Here is a 23,933-nt window from a genome sequence, read left to right as displayed (position 1 = left end):
CTCACCCTTACCAATGGAGGCGTTTTCCTAATCACAGCATGGAGTCTACTCTGGACAGTCTCTACCGTTGGGGCTGAAGGTGCCAGAAGCTCGAGAGATTATGACAAAGACTGCAAAGCTGTGACATCCCTGCTACCATCTGTCCTCCGCCCAAGTGGCAGAACAAGGATTATCGTCCAGATTAGACAGTCCACACTGAGCCTCGGCAGAAAGTGACAATAAGAGATGTGCAGTCGGAGTGGAGCAGCCCTTTAGTGACTGTAGCAAATCCCCAAACTGAGGATTTGTAGCCCTTTTACCCGGCTCTTTACCATGGCGCTGCCCATCCATGGTCCGAGACCTCGGGGCAGCTCCTGGGCAGGCGCGTTTGTCCTTGCAGGGCGCTGGGCACACCCTGGCTGGTGACTCTGCCGTTCTCACGCTGGCGCAGGATCTGGCCCAGCCACGGTGAGCAATGGGAGCTGCCAGGTTGCTCTCCCACACACAGCACTTGAGCAACCGTGTTGGTGGCACTGTGAACACACAGCTCCAACCTCTGCAGACTGCGTGTGGTGCAATAGTGTCCGTACCCTCCCTCTGAGCACCGCGCTCGCACCGGGGCACCCCAAGCCATCAGAACAGCTCTCCCTCCAGTGCTGCAGAATGCCTTTTATGTGGAGACGTACTCCAAGGGTGCAGCTACATCTTCTTGTGAGTGTAGGTGCGCTGGCAGGACCTGTCCCTCCGTTCCTGCTTGTGGCCATGCACCAGCAGACCCGACCTTCCCGCTCAGGCTGCTGGCAAAGCTGCGCACAGGAGGCCTCCACAGTGTCTCAGGCACCACGGGTACATTGAACCCTGCAGAAAATGGGGCTTGGCTTCTCCACCCCAGGCTGGGAGGAGCTGGTGCAGGCTGGGGCCTGGGGACCGTGGTTGCACAGAGCCAGGACTCCTGGACATGAGCCACCCGCACGCTCCCTGCAACAGCCCTGCTTGGAGCTGCTCCCACCCCGGAGTCCTGACCTGGCCCTATGGAATGACCCAAGACTTTTAAACCTCCCTTCCTGTTTCATTTCATTTTATTGTACTGGAAGAGGGCAACGGGAGGGAAAACGGCTTTGGCTGGTGTTTGGGATCCTTTAGCTGGGGCGCAGCCAGGGCAGGGTGGGGAGAGCAGGGAAGAGAGAGTCAGCAAAAATAAAAGAGAAGGGGGCAAGTGAAGTGGGCTGGCTGGGCTGAGCTGAGCCCTGGGCTGGGGGCGCTGAGGCAGAGCGGGGCGCAGCTCAGGGTGCCCCGGCCTCGCTCCCCGACAGCCCCCATTGCCGCAGCCCCGGCCCGGCAGCTGGTTTCTGGGTGGCTCCTCCAGCAATGTCACTGCTAATTAAATATGTTCAAAAGGTTAGATTACTGGTTGTGACGATGTCTTACCTTTGACCACGGCTGCATCAAACAAATAATAAACCAAGCAAGAAATCTTCTTGGGTTTCCTTGCCCAAGGCGTTCTTTTAGGTTTGGATAAAAGCTATTTTGCGAGCAGCAAATCTCGCCACCGCTTGGCCATGCAGTTCTGCCAGAGTGTTGTGGGCTCCCAGAAATTAATAGGGCTCAGGATTTAATTTATTTCAACCAGTGTGGTGGTGGAGTGGCAATCCCAGAAAACGAGAACAAGTACCAGTTTTCTTGTTCCCGAAGTCAACGCAGCTCGTGCAGCCTCTCCAGGGAAATCCCTGCTCACTACCTCAGCCTCCGGCTTTTGGGGAGCCCCTGGCCTCGAGACCTTTCTGTGCCTCAGCACATTCAGAAAATTAATGTCTTACCTTTTAAAAAAGATATTTCCACTTTTCTGCTAATCCCTGCTCTTTTTTACTTTATCTTCATTTTTATCTCCCCTCTACCTTGGGAGTATAAGTATCTAACAGAAGTGTATTTCTCTCCCATTTGTCAAATGCGGGAACTGTTGTTTTTATTTGCCCTTACTGCATCCAGGCTGGAAGGGGGGCTAATCCTGCACAAGATGACTGTGATACACAGCGGTACCTGGAGAAGGCTTTACCCCAGCGCCTGGCCCAGGCTGACGTGGGCTGGCTCTGGGCACCCCAGCCCGCAGCCCCGGCTGTTGCCGTCTGCAGGGTGGGAAGCTGGGGCTGGGCACTGCGTGGTTCCCTGCCGGGGAGGCTCGGCCCGGGGGGCAGCGCCGTCGGGACACACCGGACACGTCCTGGCACGTGGTCTCTCCCCATCTCCCACCCCATGGCCCATCGTTCCTGGAGGTGCCGCTGCCTTCGCTGCCCGTCCTGGTCCACAGCCCCACTCCGCACCCTGGCCGTGGAGCTTTCTCAGCTTTGTTGGTAAGATCAGGAATCAGCTTTCCTTCTGGCCTCCCCCAAACAAAGCGGGAGTTGCATAGATGCTGCAATCATCAATGAGGCAAGGAATGCAGCAAAGGCCGGCAGCTCTGCGGGCTGGGCTGGGCCCCATCTGCTCTGCAGCTACTTCTCCTGGCTCCCTGGATGGGGACAGAGTTTGTTCTCCTGTTTTTTCATTTCCAGGCATCTCCATCTCTCCTTCCAACTCCTCCTACACACAGCAGAGGAACTGCCCACAAACATGTGCAAAACTACTTAATTACTCTTTAACCGACTGGGCTGCTGATTGCTGCTAGCACTGATTATTGCATTGACTGTGATCACTTCACCCCCTCTTCACTTCCGCCCATCTGCGCCCGTCCCCTCCTCCCAGGCTGCGCCGCCTCCCGCAGTGGCTGTGGGGCAGCCAGGCTCCAAACGGACCTGCTGCCTGGGGGCTGGGGGGTCAGTCCTCACTCTCCGGGTGCGGGGTGTCCCAGCTCCATTATGGGTACCCCAGGACCATGGCCGCATGTCCCACGGCGATTGCTGGGTGCCCTGAGCCATTACTGGGTGCCCTGGGCCATGGCTGGGTGACCCAGGACCATGGCTGGATCAGTTGCTGGGTGTCTTGGGGCCATTGCTGGGTGTTCAGAAACATGACCCAGTGTCCCTGGGCCGTTGCTGAGTGTCCTGAGGCTATTGCTGGGTGTCCCAGGACCATCAGTGGTACCCCAAGACCATAGCCCGGTGTCCTAACGTCATTGCTGGGTGTCCCAGGACCACCAGTGGTACTCCAGGACCATAGCCCGGTGTCCTAATGTCATTGCTGGGTGTCCCAGGACCACCAGTGGTACTCCAGGACCATAGCCCGGTGTCCTAACATCATTGCTGGGTGTCCCAGGACCACCAGTGGTACTCCAGGACCATAGCCCGGTGTCCTAACGTCATTGCTGGGTGTCCCAGGACCACAGCCTGGTGTCCTAATGCATTGCTGGGTGTCCCAGGATCACTGCAGGGTGTCCCTGGACCATTGGCGGGTGTCTCAGGTCCCCGGCTAGGTGTCCTGAGGCCATCGTCCGGTGTCATCAGCGGTGCCCAGGTCCATGGCCAGGTACCCGAGGCCACTGCCCGGTGTCCCTGACCCATGACCGGCTGCCCCAGGACCACCAGCGGTGCCGCCGGGCGGCGCCGGGAGCGCGGCGGGCGGGGCGGGGCGGTCCCTGCCGAGGATCCCCGGGCTCTGCAGCGGCGGGAGCTCGCAGCCGGTCCCGCCCCGCCCGCCCCGCTCCGCCCGGCCCGCCCCGCCCCGCCGCGGCTCATTCATGCGGCGGCGCTGGGCGCGGGCGGTGGCTCGGAGCGGCCCCGGCGCGGCGCCTTCCGCCGGGCCTCGGCGCATGTGAGCGGCGGCAGCGGCGGCAGCAGGGCGGCGGCGGCGCATCGGCCATGCGGTGGCCCCGCGGCCCCTGCGGCGCCTGGCGGCTGCTGCCCCGGCGCTCGCTGCTGGCCGCGCTCTTCCTCTTCTCGCTCTCCTCCTCATTCCTCTACTTCGTCTATGTGGCGCCGGGCATCGGTAAGCGGCGGGCCGAGGCCCGGGGCGCGGGGCTGGGGGCACGCCATCTCCGCCTAGAAACGCTGAGTAATCCGCGCCGGGCCGGCCCGGGGGCCGCGGCATCCCCGGCGGCCGCTGCCCGAGCGGTGCGGCCCGGCGGCTCCGCGGTGCCCCGGCGCTGGGCAGCGCGTCTCCGCCTCCCGCCGGCCCCGGGGAGAGCCCGCAGCCGGGGAGCGCTCGTCGCGGGGCGCGCGGTGCCCACTCGTGCCCTCCGGGCGGGCACACGCGGGGGTGCCGGTCCCCGCTGCCGGGCGGTACCGGCCGCGCTCCCCGCGGGGCGCCCCGGGCTGGCGGGGCCGGAGCACAGCGGCGCTGGAGCCGAGCAGGGGCGGCGAGCCGCCTGCCCCACGGTGTGTTTGGGAGAAGGGGAGTGTTGTCCAAGTGTTTGTGGTCTAAACTCGCGCTCTGGCGGAAATCCTACTCTTTTTGTTGTCAAGTGGGACTATTAGAAGTGTGTATCTGAGAAGGAGAGTGTACCCGTTCCTGTCTTCTTTTCTATAGTGTGCTCACGGGGGACTGGAGTAGCTGTGTGCCAAGTGACTAGTGCCCAGGGCTGGTGGGGCTGCGCGCCTGCTTCCTGGGAGATGCGGGAAGACTTGTGCCTCGGAAAGCAGCTGTTGTCCTCATACGGTGTATCTCATTTCTGCAAGGAGCCAAGGCTCGCCGTTTGGCCTTCAATTGAACTTTGACAGCAGTTAATTTTTATAAAAACAATCCTTTCAAAAGAGGTCTTGTGGATGGGAGTTTCTCCTTGAAATGTCATTGGTATTGCTCGTGCCATCCCTAGCCTAACCATCCCAAGGAGACCTTTGTGTGCTTTTCAAGGTGACTTTATTTACAGATGATGTCCTGTGGCTGCTGCTGGGCTTCGGGAGCCCTTTGTGGGGCTAAGCGGAGGCTGGCTGGTGTGTGAGTGAGGACACGCGTCCTGGGCCTCCCCACCGCGCTCCTCCCTGGCTTGGTGGCCCAGGGCTTGGCTGTCCTGCAGGCTGGCCTCAGGGCCACCAAGCTGCTGTCTTGCATCTCTTGGGTGCTTCATACTGGTGCTAAGTGGTGGTGCAGCCTCCGCCTGCTCCCCTTTGCAGACAGCCTGCCTCGTCCCGCTCACGCGCTGCCGTGGACTGGCAGTTGTTTGATCAGGTGGACCCTGTAGCCCTTTGCAGGGCAGGCACAGGGGATGTCTTCTCCAAGAGCTGTGGCACGGCTGTGGACGGGCTTCCCCAGGCCCAGAGGGAATAGCTGTGCAGTTTCAGAAGGAAACTTCTCTTGTAAGGATGGCTTTGTTCCTTCTTTAGAGTTTTCTAATTCATTTTGTGCTGCTTCTGCATGGTCACCAGTCCTAGAGGTGCTGGGGATGCTGTAGGGTATAAAATGCCATTTAAAACAAGCTCTGTACCCAGAGCCCTTTCCCTGCGTGGACCTCAGGTGACATATCACACGCCGCCCCATGTTGTTGCCATCTGCAATGCTGGAAGAGAAAGCAGAGAAGTGAAGGTGGTCCTGTCCCCACCCACCCGTGGATGTCGGAGATCTGAGTCATCTCCCTATCAGGTGACACAAGATCTGCTTCCTCTTTTTCTTTTCCCCCCTTTCTCTTTCCGCCAAAAATGTTCCATTGTGAAAGCCCAGCCCAGTGCTCCAGCATGGCTGGGCTCATCCTCCCAGCCCTTGAAGGGGGTTTGTTTTCAGGCCAGAGTTGTAAGGAGAAGCTTGGGAGAAAAGTGAGTGAGATGGGACACAAGTAGAGCTGGGGATTTTGGTAAATCACCCATGCGGTGTGTGATGGAGAATCGCCGTCAGCAGGGTGCCCGGGCCTCGGCCTGCCCGCCGCCGCCTCGCGCGCTGGGCAGGGCTCGCCTGATTTTCTTTGACCACCGAATGGCCTGGAGAATCCTGTGCCCAAAAACCATCCCTTGCAGGACATGTTGGAGAAGCAGTCGAAGGACTTGCAACTCATCGGCTAAACCATGGGCAGAGGAGTGATTAATCCATTCCTCGATCGTACCTTAATTAAAAAACCCAAATAAACGGGGCCTGAAGCTGCGAGTGAGCTTGAACCAGCTGGAGGTTGGACCTGGAAGAGCTTTCATCTGCTCCGTGCTGCTGGGAAGGGTCCTCTACAGCAAACCTGCGCTGTGGGGTCAGCGGCCGCGGTGCTGGGGCTGCAGCCAGGCAGCCCTTCCCGGGCAGCATCAGCTGCTCTGGGCTGGGACCCGTGGTGGATGGCAGCGAGGACACGGCATAGCTGGCGGGGTGTGCTGTCACCGTGCAGGGCAGAGCGGGACTGAGCCTGTCCCCGAGGCCCCTGCTTTGAGGGGGGGCGGAATTCATTGGTGTTGCTGAGGCTTGTTGTGTGCCAGTGGCAGGAGAAAACTGGGACAGTTGCACTTCTGGGTGCTGTCTCAGCGCATTGGCGCGGAGCTGACATGCTTGCTGGCTCCCTCGCTGGCTGGAAAAGCTGGAAAACTGCTCCTGGTGCCCTTTGGGGACGGGGAAGGGGAGTCCTGGACTCGGGGCTGCCTGTCGCGGTTCTGGCCTGTCGCCCAGCCGGCCGTTGTGTGTGACTCCTTGCAAACCAGATAACGCCGGTGTGCCCACGGTCTGCTCAAGACGGAAACGCAGGGAGAAATTCATGTTTACTGTCAGCAAATTTCCGTGCTTGGTGCCCACAGGGAGTCCAGAGCGGGGGCTTGTGTTTGCATTGCGCCTGGATGTGCGCGATGCCCGGGTAGCTCCTGCTTCCCTCCTTCGCCAGGGTTTACTCCTGCAGAACTGAAATTTTCTCGTGGCCTCAAGTTTGCGCAGAGCAATCCAAGGTAAATAGTCGGTGCCGCCTCCTTCCCAGTGCTTACATCCAATACCCGCGTGTCCTCCCCACACACCACCCTAATGATTTACATCCCCGGGCTCCCACAGCCACCTTGGAAAGTAAATTACCAGGGACCAAGCTGATGGCACGAAAACAGCATGCTCCGTTTTCATTCTGCACTGTTCCTCGGCGCCTGCTTGCCTTTGTCCCGGCCGTGGCCGGGGTGATGATGTGGGTCTGTCTCATCGTGGCCATTGTGCGCGGATGAGGCGGCCGATTGTTCAGCTCCGCGGAGCGCCGGGGCCGGGCCGCGGCGAGGCTGGTGGGGATGCAGCGGCTGGAGGCTCCAGGAGATGCTCGCGGATCTGCTGGGCTCCCCGCTGCCTGCAGGGAGGCCGAGGCAGCAGTTCCGAGGCGATGCTTGTGCAGGTGGGAGATCGCTCTTGCTCAGAGCGAGTGGCAGCAGCGGGGTAGAGGGCTGCATGGCAGACTGCGTTTTAATTTAACAAGAAGTTGCGCTGGCCTTGTCTTTGGAATAAGCAGAGCTTGGTGCTGGGTGAACTGTTTTGTCCCACTCTGGAATCTGGTGGGCACCTCAGTGTGTTTGTTCTCCGAGGCTCATACATGGCGCTGAGGCTCTGCCCCCCGGCACAGCCGCCCTGCGTGCCCCTCGCTTCTCCAGGAGGAATGTGCAGAAATGGGCTTCCCAGAGTTATCCTGTCTGTACCCGGATTGCAGTGCCGGAGCGAGGTGACGGGTGCAAAGGGTGCGCCGACGCAAGCTGGAACACCTTGAGGAGCTGTTGCTGTTTAGTCTCAGCCTCTACTCCTGAATTCAGGTCCTCCGAGGAGCTGGGCCACAGTCCTTGCCTGTCCCGTGTTTTCAAGTTGTGGTGGCTCATATGGCTTCCCTAAAAATGTCTGGTTTTATGCTCTTTTAACAGGGCCTGGGCAATCAAGGGGATTCTTTCATGCAGCTGAGAACAGTAATGCTTTTACAAGCTGCTTGCGCGGCGAGTTGCTGTTCCGTCTTGATAACTCTCGCCACAACAGTAGGAATTTTTGGGCCTTGGACTCGGTCCCCTGGGCAGGGGCTGCGCGCGGCTGGCGGAGGCCGCTCAGGGACCCTCCTGGCGCGGGTGGCTGCTCTTGGCTTCCCCCTTGTCCCTCCAGATGTTGGAGCCTTTTTGTTTAATTAAAAAAAAGGTAAATTCAGTTTGCACAGGGATCTTACTTGTATGGGTCTGTCGTAGGAAAATGATGCAGAGAATTTAATTTATTGGGTGAGGGTTGTAATTCATTCTGGTTTTACTTCCTCAAAACTTAGCAGGAATTGTTCCCGAGCAGTTGTGCAGGACACAAGGTAGCAGTGTTAGCCCCGAGTCAAGAACAACTTGATTTTGATAGGCAGGAGTGCTTTGAAACACTGATCCCTTGCTGCATTTCATCAGCTGGCAGGGCAGCACTGGGGAAACCCACGGCTTCCTTTGTGCAGCTTGTTTGCTGCTTTGGCCCCTTGTGAGTATGTGGCCAAATATGGCTGATTTGGTTTGGTTATTTAACGCATCGGCCTGGCGAATCTTAGCACGGAGGAGTTCCAGCGTGGAAAATGGCAAACAAATGCCCAAATGGTTGCAGAAGCGCACCAGGCTGCGGCAGCCTCGGTCAGGCAGCCGCGCGGGCGCCGTCGGCGTTTCTGCAGCCCGCTGGGTGTCTGGGCCCTGCCTGAGCAGGGACGGGGGGGAAGGTGCCGCCCGGAATAACGAGCCGAGGTTTGTGCTGTTGTGGCCCCGGCTTTCATCTTCCGGGCCTTCCCTCTGCAGTGTAAGGGTCTTTCTTACTATGAGACGCGGGCAGCGCTGCCCTCCTGCGCCCTCCTGCGCCCTCCTGCGCCCTCCTGCGCCCTCCTGCGCCCTCCTGCGCCCTCCTGCGCCCTCCTGCGCCCTCGTCTCACTGAGAGATCCGCCAGGCAGCCCTTCACAACCGAAGAAGGGACCAGCCCAGTCTGTGTGTGTCCCGCCGAGGTTTTTGCAGTCATCGGATCCGACAGCGACTGGGGGTATTAAGAAATCCTCGAGTGCTCCTTGATAGGAGAACTTGAGCTCGGGCTCTCCGGTGCTACGTGTGAAGGGGACCGGCGGCAGCCGTGCGAGAACTGCTTGGGTAGCGCTGCTTTCTGCGAGCAGCGCGTCTCTGGAGGGGCACGCGGGGCAGGAGAGCGGCTGCAGCCCTGCTGGCACGGAGCTGCTCCTGCGCCGACGCAGCCGATGTGCTGGTGGTGCGGAGCGGCGGTTGCAGACCCCCGCTTGGTGAAGGCGAGCAAACTGCAAGGCTGTCCTGAGGGCGGGTCAGTTACTGGGGTCTTTTTGCCTGGAAGCACCTGTGTTGTGTCAGGCTTGTCTGCTCTGGGTTATTTGCTGCTGGCTTGCTGGGTGTTGCAACTTCAGGGAGCATGTGAAGAGTTTGGGTTTCATGTGTCTGTCTCTGGAAGGCCTGGCCTGTGGGAGCTGATCAACACTCACAAAAGCTTCCGTGTACCAGTTAATTACTGCAAATGAAGTGCACCAAAATGTCACTGATTTGCAGCAGACCAAACCTTGCAGTGGAACCATTAATGCTGTCAGCTCAGGCTTCCGTGAGGCCTGATCTTCATGGGCTTGGGGACCATGGAAGGCCAGCCCCTGGTCACTTGAGGTGGAGATGAGGGCTGTGACGCTGCGGCCTTGTTTCCTGAGCTGATCGTCTGCCTCTTTTCTAGGTGGACTAATTAATTGCATTAACTTGGGCAGCATCTGCTCTGCAGGGTACAGTGAACACCCCGGGGACTGCTGCAGGGAGTGGGGACAAGCAACACGGAGCTGTATGTTTGCACCTCATCCTCTTTGAGTGCTGTTACTGTTGGCGGACTTCAACATCCAAGCAGCACGGGGAGCCTCTAAAGGCTTAATTTTGTTGAAGCTTCAGGGGAACCCCACTAGGGTGGCACTGGTGACAGAACGGGTGGCGCTGGCTGGGGCCGGTGCGCTGTGGCTGGGTCGGGCTCTGCAGAGCCCTCTGCTCCCCTGTGGCAGCACCGGGGGCAAATGGGTCTGGACGAGACACTGATGCAGAGCCACACAGAGCCAGCAAGTCTCTGCCTGAACAGCTTTATTTTTAAAGCATCGTTGTTACAATAAAATGTGTGTTTACTTTGACAAAACCTCTGCTGGGTTATTTTAGTAAAGTTTATTTTCATACTGGCATTTCCTTCTCCTTTGCATTTGCACTGTTGTTCTGAGCGTGGTTTTGTCTGACAGCGTTTTGAACACTGGTGCGTTAGGATGGCTCACGTGTGTTTGAAGGCTTTCTAGCACCTGCTCTAAATCCTGTGGGTATTAGTCCTGCTTGGAGAGATGGAGCAGCAAACGCACAGTGAACTGTGCTGTTACAATGCAAAGAAAAACCCCAAATCAGGAATCTTTGAGATGCTTGTGGCGTGTTTTTTGGATAACATGAAATTGAGAATATTAAAAAACACCGTGGTTTTTAGCGTTACTTCGGAGCTGCTATTATTTTGAAAGGAAAGATAGCCTGAAAAGCTGAAGGGTGATGTCAGTGCCCGGCGGGAGAGCCGCCCTGGGCCATCCTCATCTGTTCCTTGGAAGGGCTCCAGGGGCGATGTGGGGACAGCACGTGGAACCCGTCCTGGCGGGCAGCAGCGTCCTGGCGGGCAGCAGCGTCCTGGTGGGCAGCAGCATCCTGGTGGGTGTAGCCGGGGTGTGGAGAGCGCTGGGCAGGATGGTGGTGCCTTTTTCCATCACAAAAGGAATTGTCTGGGGCATCCTGGTGGTGTTCAAAAGTGAATGAGTGACGTGTCGTGCCGGGGAGCAGGTGGGTTTGGGGATCCCTTGTGCCCTGTAGTGCCTGCGGGTATTTTGTACGAGGCCACAAGCATCAATGTACCCGCTTTGGCACTTTGTGTCTCCAGGGCTTGTAGGAATTACTTCAGGGGTGCGAGAAGCTCAGTTTGAGCTCCTGCCTCACTCCTGGCTGTGTGGGGAGACGAGGGGGATTAGCGCTTGCTTGGGCTGGGCTTTACTGCATGCGTGTGGCCACATTGTGTGTCACTTCCTAAAGCCCATTTTTTCTAGGTTTTTGGGTTTGAGGTGCAAAACCAATGGGCACTTCCCTTTGCAAGTCTGGTTTGCCGTGGGATCCCAGGCTGGCACGGACCCCTCCAGACCTCTTGCCCTGTGCGGGTCTCATCCTTGGGCCCCTCTGAAGGTGCTGTTGGGGTGCTGGCCAGTCCCCCTTGCAGCAGGGAGGACCCAGCCGGGGTGCCTGTCCCCATCCCGCCGGCTCTTGCTGCTGGGGACAGGCCGCTTCCGGCAGAAACACAGCTGCAGGTCGGACTGTGCTATACGCAAGCTTCAGCAAGTGTCCGTTTGCATACCTAGGGAGTCCTATGGCAAAAATAATTGATCGGTTTTACTTGAATGCTACCGCCATACGAATGGGCACAGGAACCTCCTGAATCCTGGCACTGCATGAGCCACCTCCTTTGCTTTGGAGGGGCTGGGGACCAAGCTGTGCGGAAACTTCACATGTGCTGATGGGCAAGTATACCCTGCAGGTATAACCCTCCGATCCCTGCGCAGGAGCCAAAAGGCTCCTGCGCAGGGATCGGAGGGTTATACCTGCAGGGAGGAGGGGGGGCTGGCAGAGGTCCAGTGATGCCTGCAACAGGAGCACACACTCTTCATTCGCGGTGTCCCCCTCAGCAGCAGAGTGGGAGCAGCCGTGTCTCAAGCAAGGATTTTGGGTGGAGAGTGAAGACAGCTATGTGAATGCTGACGTTTATAAAGCGCCCCTAAAAAAAATGCCCAAAGCATACAGAATGGAAGAGGAAAGCAAACACTGCAGTGCACCAGGTAGTCAAGTACCAGCCGTTGATTGTTTTTCTCTTTCCCTCACCTACCTGACAGGGAAAGGAAAGCGTCTCAGCCCCGTTGTGCCCCTCGTGCCCGTGTGTCAGCGGGCTCTGCCGCAGGCGCCTCGGCCGCGCTGTGCAGCGGCCGCTCTTGCACAGCGCCGGGCTGCGCTGGGGCTGCGTGAGCGGGAGGCTGGTGGCGCTTGGCAAGCGATGCGCAGCCCGCAGGTGAATAGAGCAGCTCAGACGGCTCTATCCCGCAGCAGGAAGGCCCGGAGCTGCTGTAGCTTGAGCCCGAGGTGCGTGTGTTTTCTGTGCCAGGGCTGCGGCGCCCCGCTGCCGGGAGAGAACAGCGCAGGGCTCCCTTGAGCCGGTCCCCGCGGGCCCAGGGCGGCCAGCGCGGCAGCCCCGCGAGCGCAGCGGCGTGAAACGCTTCCCCACGCGCCGCTCGCTTTTATTCCGCAGTCGTATTTATTTTGTTTCCCCTCAGTGTTTTTCCAACTCATGTCTTGCTGCCAGAGTCCATATTAATAATGCATGACTCTTTTTTTTTTTATGGTGCTTCCTTCCCGGCGTCCCTTTCAGCTGCTGAGTCAGAGAAGATTGTTATAGCAGCAGCCTCTGGAGCGGTGAAGCGCCCCTGCAGTGCTCAACTGCTGTCATTTGTCACCCGGCGCTCTGCGGGCAGCTCCCCTGCCCGGCTCTGGGTGAGGAGACCGATGCCAAAAGGCCGATTCCGGCTGTGCCAGCTGGTGACCGGCGAGATCTGCTCCGTGAGCCTTCCTAGCTAGTGTTTCATTAGAGCAGGTATCGCCTCTGTTGGCTGCTCTGGTTTTGAGCTTTGAAATCCTGCAAAGTTGTTTTTCTTCCTGATCTGCCTGGGATTGTCCTTCGGGATTGTGCCCGTGACTTTTCTTTTTCAACCCCCTCCTTAAATCAGTGGTTTTTTTCTTCCTCTCTGCACCCCCTGAGATCTGTGCCCAGGCTTTTTTAAGGTAATTGAAATGACAGAAGCCACATAACGTGTTAACGTGGTTAAATTAACTCAAAAGCCTTCCCGTGGCTGTTGAAACGTGCCTGGCTGCTGCAGGAGCCCTGGAGCTGCTCGTGCAGCACGGGGGGGATTTGCAGGGCTGCTGCCTCCGGCCGAGGGTCAGCTCCCTACCTGCTGGGGTGACACCTGCCGAGAGACAGGGAGCAGGAACGCTTTGCAGTGAATTTGTCTCCTAATGACTCAGGTAATAAATATGGTATAATCTTGGGAGCAAACCTCTGCTGTCCCGCGTCCTAGTGTGATTTTCTGTTTGGGTGGAATGGCTGGTGGGGAGCAGGGTTGTGCTGCCTCCTGCCCCACGCTGGGAAAGAGCATCCTCAGGGCTGGGAACAGCATCCGCATAGTGTTCCCGAGTTGGTGTTCGCCTCTGCGTGCTTTGAAAGACTCACCTGTAAATATATGCGGTTGTACCAGAGCCGAGCGGGAGAGGAGTGGGGCTTGCCTGTGGAAGGCAGGTTTATTTTTGCCAGAGTTCTTAAACTGCTTGGTTGTCCCGTGTCCCGGCGTTGGGGACAGCGCCAGCCTGTTTGCAGTGGATAGTCGCCCTGTCATGGGATGCTTCCCGCTCGGCACCCGGCTCCTTCTGCTGGGGCTCCGCAAGCGCTGCGCTCCCCGTTCCTTCCTCCCCAGGAAGGGGAAGCACAACCGATACGGTGTGAAATTCCTCCAGAGCTGCAGCACATCCTCCTGCCGTGCTGCAGCGTGGCTTCCTTTACACTAGTCATTTCTCTTGCTGTGGATTCTTTTTAGCACTTTGCTGGCTATTGGTTGCCCACTGCCCTGGCTACAGGGCCAAGCTTGTAGGCACCCTACCTGTGCCCTCCAAGAGGGAGAGGGCAAGCTCTACCCGTGGGGGGCTTTTGCCTGTTACAGGGGGAAGCTTTGCAGAGGGATCCCCTGGAATCCTGTGCCTCGGGTCCGGCCGTGGCTCCTCGCGGCCGTGGCTCCTCGCGGCAGTGGCCAGCGGCCTGGCTCCTCGCGGCCATGGCCAGCAGCGTGGCTTCTTACAGCCATCACCAGCTGCCCCGCTGCTTCTGCCTGGCAGAGAAACACAACGCCACCCGCAACGAGTGAGAAGAGCGACTTGCTTCTCAGCTAACAAGATTTAGGTGGATTATGCTATGTATTTAATCAAGGGCTAAGCTCATTGCCTTATTTGAAATGGATCAAAGCCCTCGAAAATGCCAGCCTGGAGACCAGCTATTGAGTGAGAATATTATTGAGCGTGTTTGTGGGGTGAGGCTTGCTCCAGAGAGCCAGGTGGTTCATCAGGCAGGTTTGGGGCTGCAGCATTGACCAAAATGCAGAGCCAGGTGGGAAAAGTTGGAAGCGATGGGGAGGTGCGTTGTTAGTCATTGACCATCCTGGAGGATTTGGGGGGACAAAGGCTTTTCTTTCCTGGCTTTCAGTTTGAAACCGTGCTTCCAGATGTTCGTACATAAAGTTCCATGCTGGCAGGTGAGGGGGGTGCTCTGGCGTTTGGCAGTCGGGCCGTCACCTTCAGTTGGGCCCCGGGAGCGCGGGTGGTGGACGTGGCATTGGACCCGCTGCGCCGGGCTGATTTCTGCACGTGTGCCGAGGTGGACCCAGGCGGTGCTGTAAGCAGATAGTGAGGCAAGTTTAAAGTGATTTTCTAGTGAACAGCTGTTGTGCTGGCCTGGCGGGGTACGGCAAGGCTGTCTCTTTCTTGCAAGACGGGGGTTTTTGCTGTGCAAGGTGCGCTGGTGCCGCAGGTGCCCTGTCCCCGTGTCCACACCAGCGTGCTGCCCGCGCCCTGCGCCGCTGCACCTGCACGCAGCCAGCTGGCCTTAGTCGAGCAAGCTGTTGAAAACACACCGGCTATTCAAATCACCTTTCCTCTTTTTAAGAAAAGAGAAGTTTATTCCAGTAACCACCTTCTGTCTTGCTGTGGTTTAACGCAAGGAGGGCAGCCGCAGTCGGGGCTCTCCCGCGCGGTGGACGTGACTGTCGGCACTGCCTGAGAGCAGCAAACACCCCCCAGCCGAATGCTGGTCTGGAGGAGCGTGTCCCGAGCCCTGTGCAGGGCCGGCCGAGCTCGTGTGTGACAGCCGGCTGGAAAGTGTTCCTGTGTTTCATTTATTGCTAATCAAACCTGCAAATGAGGCTTTGCCTCTGTTCTCCTCCAGCACAAACCTGTTGTCCGTCATCCTGCCCTAACTTGCATTTCTAATTACAGGCGAAGATTGGTCAAGCATCCTTTAGTGTTTCAGAGGCCCCAGCAGGCTTGCTAGCTTGCAGTCATCCCGTCAGCACCAGCTTTCTGGTGTCTTGGGTTGTATCGAGTGGTCTTACAGTTTCTGGGCTGCAGCCATGGGGTGTCCTGTTCTGTTTGCTGGGTTGGAGGGACCTGTGCCAGGAGGGCCTTCCCAGCTTCAGGGTGCTCTGTTAACCCTGCTTTCCCCTAACTGAAAAAGAAAAAAGTGCCAGTCAACATAGTAATTGTCTCGTTTGCTGCTGCGCTGCAGAAAGCCGATAGCAGAGCAGGGCTGGCAGCGGTGCTGACGCCAGCGCTTTCTGCCCCGTGCCGCGCTGCCCGGCTGCCTCCCGCTCCGCATGCAGGGCCCTGCGTGTGCACCCGCCCTGGGACCGCGTCGAAACCCCCCAAACCGCAGGATGCTGCTGGAGAGCAACCTGGCATTTGTAGGACTGTGTCTGCAAAGCGCCGCCAGGGCTTGGCTGGGTGGCGGATGGGGGAGCGGAGGGGGATGGTGTTCAGCCCTAATACCTTGGAGAAGCAAACACAACCTGGGCAAATCGAGTAACTTGAGGGGATAAATTGGTGTAATCTAAAATCTCGTTATCCGCCATGCAGGGAAGGGCTGGTTCCTCAGCCGGGAGGAGGATGGGCGGCCGCGTTGCTGTGCTTGGTGGGCTGGAGGGGCTGCTGCAGGGCGCTTGGGACGCCAGCCCTGCTCAGCTCCTTCCCCCTGCCCTGCAGCGCTTCCAGACCTGGGGGTGTCTGCAATAGCCAACCTGCCCATTTGAAGTGCGGGGGTGTTTGCAGAGGGGGAGGAGGAGGTTGTTAAGCCCCCGATGAAGCTGGCTTTGCTTCCAGCCATCCTGAGCGGGGCAATGTGGTGCTGCCCCTGCCCCCCCAGCCCCAGGGCTGCTGGGGAGCCGCTCTGGTGCGGCTTCGTGAGGTGCACGTTGAGAAATGGGGTGTTTTGGTGTGTTTCTTTAAGATGCAAAAGAAATAGCTGTCCCCAAAACCTCATGGCAAACTTGATGCACTTCTCTTAACTTCCTGCTAGTGATCTGGGGATGTGGCTCTGAAATGGATAGAGAGGGGTCAGAAACACCTCTGAGCTCTGTGTATGGTCCAGGGAGTTGCTTGGGTAAGGGCAGGGGAGCCCAGGCTGGGATCACCACAGCTTTGGGTGAGCACAACGGCTTTCCTGTGCGTCTGAGGCCGAGAGCCGGGGCAGGGCAATGCCTTGCTGCAGGAGGTGCCCGCTGTTTGCTTTCGGGGTGGTGTTTCCGACCATCCCACCCGCCCTGTTTGCACGCTGAGCGTCCCCTTGGGCTCAGTGCCTTGTCCTGCCTCTGCTCAGGGTCTGGTTGTGCGGGAGGGTGCCAGCGCGCTCCTGGCTCTCCAGAGCTTGCTCTTCTGCTGTGGTGGCAAAGCACCGAGCTGCTCCTGCCCCCCCGGGCCCAGCGGTGGCCGGGCTGGAGCAGCCCTGGGTGCTGTGCTGGGCTCCCAGAGCCACCGTGTCTGAACGCTGCTCCTGAACCCAAACGGACAGATGCACCGACCTATTAGAAATTAATTCCCCTCCTCATTTGCCAAGTGGTGCCTCTTTATTGCGAGGGTTTCTGCAGCGCGGGGGGCCACACGTCCCACGCAGGGCTGGGGAGGGCTGCTCGACCTCCCGCTCCCAGCGTGTTTATCTGTTCCAGGGTAGGGAGATGTCTGACTCCTGTTTGCAGAGCCTGACTTCTGGGTGAATCGGATTAGTTTATTACTTGTTTTTTCTCCCCCCCTCCCGCCCTGTTGCTCATGGGGATGGGCGAGCGCTCAGATCCCTCGGTAAACACGCAACTCGGAGAAACTTCAGCTGCTGCTGTGCATGAGGAGCTTAAAGGTGTTTCTGGAGCGGGGATGGAGGGAGAGGGTTCGTTCTGTTCCCCGATGTGCCCCTGCATGTGCTCGTCCTTCTCCAGGGCTGAGCTCACTCAATAGCCTTATTCTGCTTATCTAGGATTAATATGTAACTCAATGGTAGCATGTAAGGCACAATTCTGCAAGCGTGGTGCTTGTGGTAAAGGGTGGTGCAAATCTGGTTTCTGACGGTGGGGCACTTGATTTCCCCCCTTCCCGTGATAAGGTTTAGGGTTTGCTTACGCCTGGCGCCAGGGCAGCAGCGCTGCTGGTAAATGTTTGCCCTGGCTGGGCAGGAGGGACAAGGCCAGAGGGAGGGAGATCCTGGGCTCGGCCGTGGGGCTCGGCCGTGGGGCACGGCGTGTCCCTCCCTGCTGTCCCCAGAGAGGGGTCCGGGCCCAAGCGCATGGCAGGGATCTGCAGTGGGGGGTGATGGAGGGGAGGGTTTTTCCATTATCCCCTGCTCCGGGTGTCCCAGACAGGCTCTCATACCATTGCTGTTCTGCTCACACTCAGGGAGGTGTTGCGCAGGCTGTGATTTGATGTGTAGTCTCTTAGTTAAGCACTAAATAAGTTCATAGGTGAGGGATTAATTCTTTCCAGTGAAGTAATTCCCCACTCTGATAGTGGAATTGGTTAATTCATTTACAGCAGCTGTATTGCCAGTTTGCTTGTCAAGCGGAAGAAAACCATATAAAAATGTTAGGTATTCCAAGGCTACATAGCTCACAACAAAGCTAATAAATGTCTTGGGACAGAATTCTTACAAAGTCCCGTAGGTAATTGTATGTTGGAAGCTCAAAGTTGCGTCCTCTCTGATAGCTTGATTTTGTTCTATAAAAACGCAGCAGCTGTAGCGACTGTTTGCAGCGCAGTCTTTAATTATTGCAGACAAGAACAGCTCTGTAATGTGACTGCGGAGGCCAAGCTGCTGTGGATCTTCCTGGCACTGTGCGGTGTAAGTACCCTTGGCAGGGAGCTCCAGGCTGCTGCCTTTTAAAATCCTGGACAACAATAACCCCACGTGATTGAAGAATTTCAGCTTGGAGAGGTTTTCGGAGCGGCGGGGCTGCGGTTTCCGGGAGCGTGGAGGGGCCGTGGCGCTGCTCCTTCCCCGCCCGCCCCAGCGCCGGGTGTCCCGGACCTGGCAGCCTATGGAAGAGAAACCACAGCAGGGACAGTGTTGGGACATTGCTGCGGAGGGACCTCTCCTTGGATGCCGTCTCCATGGTGCAATCATGAGTGCTGCAAAGCAGCCTCTGGACACTCGAGGCTGAAGCTGCAGGATATTTTGCTTTCACCAGCATGCACTGATGCCATATTGCAGTGCCCGCTCCTGGCTCTGGGCTTTTTACCCCCAGCGAGGAGTCGAAACACCCACGTCAGGGCAGATGACAGCCTGTGGCTTCTGGTGGTGATGTTGCCCCGCTGATAGGAGCGGTCACCACGACGCTTGGGCATTTCCAGCATAACCACCTTAGTGCAGCGGAGGTTGCGCTGCGCGACCCGCCCTGCGCCGCTCGTGGGGCGGCCGCCGTGTCCCCCCCGGCACGGCTGGCTCTGTGCGTGGGGACACGAGGCAGCCCCGCGTGGCAAACCCGCCGTGGGGCGGCCGCCGTGTCCCCCCGGCACGGCTGGCCCTGCGCGTGGGGACACGAGGCAGCCCCCGCGTGGCAGACCCGCCGTGGGGCGGCCGCCGTGTCCCCCCGGCACGGCTGGCCCTGCGCGTGGGGACACGAGGCAGCCCCGCGTGGCAGACCCGCCGCAGGGACGCAGATCTGTGCTCCGGGTCTCGCCGTTCCGACGGCAGGGAGCGTCCCCGGATGAGCGCGTCGGGGGCAAACCAGGCAGGGAGCAGGACTTTCCCTGGGGTAACTTATTTTTTCCCGGAGGCAAAGAAGATATAAATAGGAGCTGGACCATGCTTTAGCCATAAATGGCAGTGGAAGATGTGCCATGGGTCTTGCTGAATTAAGAGAAGAATGAATGCTGTCCTGGATGCTGTAACCACAAATCCTGTGCCCGCGTTTAAGCATGACAACTGGGAGGGTGTATTGTTTCATGTGTGTTAACCGGGATGGTCCAGCAAACCACTGACCAGAAACAGTGTCTTGGGCCCCCCCTTGGAGCAGCTCAGCTGCAGCAGACATGAGGCTGGACATGTGATAACCCTTTTTGTTCAGCCACACTGAACTTGTAAAACATGCTTCAAAAATCAGGTCTTTGTGCTTTTTGGGGGGAATATCCTAAGCAACAGTCCTGTTTTCTTCCATCAAAGTCAGGGTGTTAGAGCTTCCGATAGTGCAGTTTGTACTGTGTGAACTGAGTCAGTAAATCCATGACACCGTTAAGCTGGTTTTATCTTCCCATTTTATACTCTCCAATGGGTATAGTTGATCTCCTCATTTGTAAAGCTAACAAATTGGTAATTTCAGTATCTATTTAAATGGTGTGTGAGTTATATAGAAATTTTAAATCCAAATCCACCTGGCTGTAGTCTAGTTTGCTTCAACTGATGACAGCTCCCTATTGATGCAGTACAGGATTTCCTTCCTCTCCCATTCCCACGACCGGGAGCCGAGGAGCCATCCTGAGCAGCCACATCCTTCCCTGCCCTCCCGCTCCACTGGCGCTGCTGGGGAGTGGTTGCCCATTCTTCCTCTCCTCTGCTTGCCCAAGCATTCACTTAATTCTCGTTTATTGTTGTTTTTTTAACTGAAGCTCTCCCTCTGTTTCCTCATCCTTATCCTACACGAGCATCGGGCTGAGGCGTCAGGATTCCTGCTGCTCCGAGGCGGTGTCCAGGATGCAGGAATTCACTCCGCTTTGTCTCCTAATGAACCGAAGGAGCGAATGCTGGGCTGTAGATGTTTGCAGTCGGTAGCCAGCAGCAGTGCTGCCAGCCGGAGGGGTGAGCAACCATTTCACCCGCCTGCTCAAGGGCCTTTCACTGCACATTTAACTGTGCGGTGCCCGCGAGTGCCCAGCGAGCGCTGTGCTTTGTGCGCTGCGCGTGGAGAGACTGCTGGCAGCTGATGCTCTTTTTCTCCTTGGAAGCGGCTGCGCCGACCCTGGCGAAGGGCGGCAAGTGGGGGAGGACAGGCTGGCTGGAGATGGGGGAGAGCTGCCCATTGTCATGAAGGAGGGCTGGAAAATAAAACAGGAGATGTAGTCATGTGCAATTGCATCTCCTGAACAGCAATTAAAGCAGGAGAGTCTGAATCTCGCTAGGAAGGGTAATATTTAACTTGGGCAAATGCTTGTTATGCTCTCTGCTCCAGCCTGCACATGTCACTGTGCCCTTCCTCGCAGAGAGGAATTGCAGCGGAGCCTGGGAGCTGAGCTGGACTTGCGGTTTGCAGAGCCCTGTGTGAGCTCACAGCCATCATCAGCGCTGCTGCCCCGCTGCACGGGCAGCTGTGTGCACCGCGTGGGGAGCGGGGTCCCGGGGGGCTGCACGGGCAGCTGTGCGCACCGCGTGGGGAGCGGGGTCCCGGGGGGCTGCACGGGCAGCTGTGTGCACCGCGTGGGGAGCGGGGTCCCGGGGGGCTGCACGGGCAGCTGTGTGCACCGCGTGGGGAGTGGGGTCCCGTGGGTCAGCTGTGAGCACCGCGTGGGGAGCTGGGTCCCGGGGGTCAGCTGTGTGCACCGCGTGGGGAGCGGGGTCCCGTGGGTCAGCTGTGTGCACCGCGTGGGGAGCGGGGTCCCGTGGGTCAGCTGTGCGCACCGCGTGGGGAGCTGGGTCCCGTGGGGCTGCACGGGCAGCTGTGCGCATCGCGTGGGGAAGCGGGGTCCCGGGGGGCTGCACGGGCAGCTGTGCGCACCGCATGGGGAGCTGGGTCCCGTGGGTCAGCTGTGTGCACCGCGTGGGGAGCTGGGTCCTGTGTGCCGACATGGGGCCGCTGCACGGGTCAGCTGTGAGCACCGCGTGGGGAGCGGGGTCCCGTGGGTCAGCTGTGTGCACCGCGTGGGGAGCTGGGTCCCGTGGGTCAGCTGTGTGCACCGCGTGGGGAGCTGGGTCCCGTGGGTCAGCTGTGTGCACCGCGTGGGGAGCTGGGTCCCGTGGGTCAGCTGTGTGCACCGCGTGGGGAGCTGGGTCCCGTGGGTCAGCTGTGTGCACCGCGTGGGGAGCTGGGTCCCGTGGGTCAGCTGTGTGCACCGCGTGGGGAGCTGGGTCCCGTGGGTCAGCTGTGTGCACCGCGTGGGGAGCTGGGTCACGGGGGTCAGCTGTGTGCACCGCGTGGGGAGCTGGGTCACGGGGGTCAGCTGTGCACACTGCGTGGGGAGCTGGGTCACGGGGGTCAGCTGTGCGCACCGCGTGGGGAGCTGGGTCCCGTGGGGCTGCTCCCTGCCCGGGGGCTCGACCCCCACCAGCGCTGGCTGCTGCGGGGCTCCTTCCACGGCTGCCTTGGTGCTAGAAGTGGCCCATGAGTTCCCTTGGCCTTTGGAGCTTTCCCATGCATGCAGAGCCTGTCATGCTTCTCTTGCTGCGTGTCCTAAAATTGGTGCAGTGTTCTTCCAAGTCATTTGTACAAACAGCTTAGCTCAGCCAGCTGTAGAATTGCTCCCAAAAGTTGTTCTCTTCATGTGTAGATTAAAAATTCAGGGACTTTTGGAATAATCTGAATTTTCTTCTCCCTTGCTGAAGCCTCCCCAGGGTCATCTTTGTCTAAGGCAGTTCAGATACAAATTCTCAGTAGCCAGGTTTTGGTCAAGCGCCACCGCAGCCTCCCATCCTCCCCGCTCGCTTTGTGCACGTGCGGGCTGCGAACTTGCCAATTTTGGGGATGGTTCATTTGTAATTACCAGCTCAGTGCTGCTGCTGCACTGTTAATTCTTAGACCACTTAACGTATCAAATTATTCCTTCCTTTGCTATTTATAGGCGAAGGGCTAAGTAACAGTGATGACATGAATATTAAATTCTGTAAAACTAATCGAAACCTCTTATTTAATTGTTCTGGCACTCTGTATGTCAGGGGAATACGGTGCTACTCGACGGCTAATAGAGACAGAGGTCTCATGGTGTATTAGTGAAGGGATGCTGCTAAATTTCTTAGCTATTATAGCTTGTTTATGAGTTAGGACTATCATAACTGTCTATCTGTTCCTTGGAGACTTAGTTTGATTAAACCCCTATGTATTGCTAATGGAACTGAACCGATGCTGGGGATCTGCTGGGAGAGCTTAACAAAAGGCTTAACGTAGACGTGACTCTACGGGTTTCGCTGTCTCTGGGCCCCGTGGGAGCTGTTTGCCGCGGGCAGGATGTCCCGGCCCCGGCGGGGTGCTGGGTGAGCTGAGCGCCCGTCCCTGCCGCGGGACCCCCGGCTCTCCCAGGGCTGGCGTCCTGCCCGCCCCGCTGCCCTTCGGACCTGCTCTCTGGCCAAGTGGTTTGTTCAGCAGCAGCTCCGCGGTCGTACGTTGGTTTACGGCTGTGTTGGTTGAGCTGGGCGCTGCCGGCGCAGGGGCGGCGCGGGCCGCCCTCCCAGCATGGGCTCCCGCTGCTCCGGAGCCCCGGGTGCCGGCAGCAGAAAGCAGCACGTTGCAGTGAGACCCCGATAAACTACAAACAGCCCTTCCGTGCATCTGCAGCGCCGGCGGACTAATGAGCCGGGGAAAAATGCTGAATGCGACAAAATGCCCTAAATCTCCAAGCAGAGGAAGAGCTGCTCCTTCCTCAGGAAAGCCTGGCCGCTGTGCTGGGTGCTGATACTGCGGGGGGCGCGGGGTGCGTGAGCCGCCCGCCCCTCTTCCGGACCCAGCGCTGTCTCTGCCGTGGGTCCCGTGCCGGGGATGCCGGGGATGGTCCTTTCCGCAGGCAGCACAGACGCGTTGGGGTCAGGAGCAAGACGGGTCAGGTCTGTCCCCTTCCCGTGCCGGTAGCTGGTGTGAATCACGTCAGACCTCTTTCAAATCAACTGCCGAGCTGCAAATTACCCTGCTGCCTCTTCTAGTACACATCATCATGGAGAAATTAATTTTCTGTGAGAGAGTCAGCTGTTTCTTGATTAGAAGTGCTCCGAAAATACCAACAGAAAAATGATTACAGGAAGCCTTCAGTGCTCATTTGTATAATTGGACTTGACCTCCCTGGCTGAAGTTGTTCCATCCACTCCTGGCTCGGACAAGAACTTGCCCTCTTCGTTGCTTATGGCAGGGAGGTTGGGGTGCAGCGTCCTGAGGGGGCGCCGGCCCCGGGCCGCAGCCGTGTGGTCCAGCTGGTGGCAAAGCTGTAGATCTGATGTCATGGTTTCCACGTATTTAAATCACAGCAGGGTTGACTTCTCCGTGAACAATCTAACAAGAATAATCTTAAGGCAGTCATTTGGGCAAACGCTTTCTTCGCTTTTGCTTGTTTTCTGAGTAGTGAGGGTCTGCTGGAAGTTTGTAGGAAAGGGGCAGCAGCTAAAATCTCTCTGCTGTCCTTGTCCTGCTCAGCGGCCGTAGCTGAGCCGTTACCATGTGCGTATGTGGTCTGAAGTGCTGCGTGCCCAAATGGAATGAAGGCAGAAGGCCAGTGTAATTTTCAGGATCATCCTATGTGATTAGATTAGTGATGTCTCCCAACACAGAGAATTGCTTTCTGGCTGAACCCCGGTCCAGGCCAAGCGTGTGCGTGTGTCCGCCCCCGGCAGCGGGGGGTGCTCAGCTCCTCTCCTTGCTCCGCTGCTGCCGGCTCGGGGAGATGCTGCTGCTTGGCTGCAGTGGCCCCGGGCTCTCCAGGCTCAGCCAGGTCAGCCTTAATACATTTAAAATGTGGCCAGTTTGCTCGTGAAAAGCAAAGGAAACCGAGGGGTGAGGTTTGAGTTTAGTACAGTGATTCTCAAACGTTGGTCCAGACCCAGCCCTGGCCATGGCAGTCCTGTGGAGCCAATTAAGCACCATGTGGGTACGAGGAGTGAAACGTTTTCAATAATAGCTTTTAAATCCAATTTTCTGACCCAAATGAATTGCGTGTTCTGGACAAGCATGGGGTTTGTGAAGCTCGTCTCATGTTGGCAGGCTGTTTCGGGGACGGAAGGGGCTCTTGTCACTGGGCTGGGGTCAGTATGGTTGTAGGGGTTTCTTGGTGTGGGTGCGTGGCACCGTCACAGCGCAGCTCAT

General features: G+C 58.1%; 1 protein-coding gene across 1 annotated transcript in view; it reads left to right on the top strand.

The window, feature by feature from the left end:
• The first annotated feature begins 3,664 nt into the window (after positions 1-3,664).
• The window catches only part of B4GALT5 (beta-1,4-galactosyltransferase 5), a 34,240-nt gene continuing 13,971 nt past the window's right edge, over positions 3,665-23,933 (top strand). The window contains exon 1 of the mRNA XM_082065623.1: positions 3,665-3,897. Coding sequence (XP_081921749.1) covers positions 3,771-3,897 — 127 coding nt within the window. The 5' untranslated portion in view covers positions 3,665-3,770. The remainder of the gene's footprint in view (positions 3,898-23,933) is intronic.

The sequence above is a fragment of the Streptopelia decaocto genome (assembly GCF_964273445.1).
Source record: "Streptopelia decaocto genome assembly, chromosome: 14".
Classification (NCBI taxonomy): domain Eukaryota; kingdom Metazoa; phylum Chordata; class Aves; order Columbiformes; family Columbidae; genus Streptopelia; species Streptopelia decaocto.
This window is presented reverse-complemented; position numbering and strand designations above follow the sequence as displayed.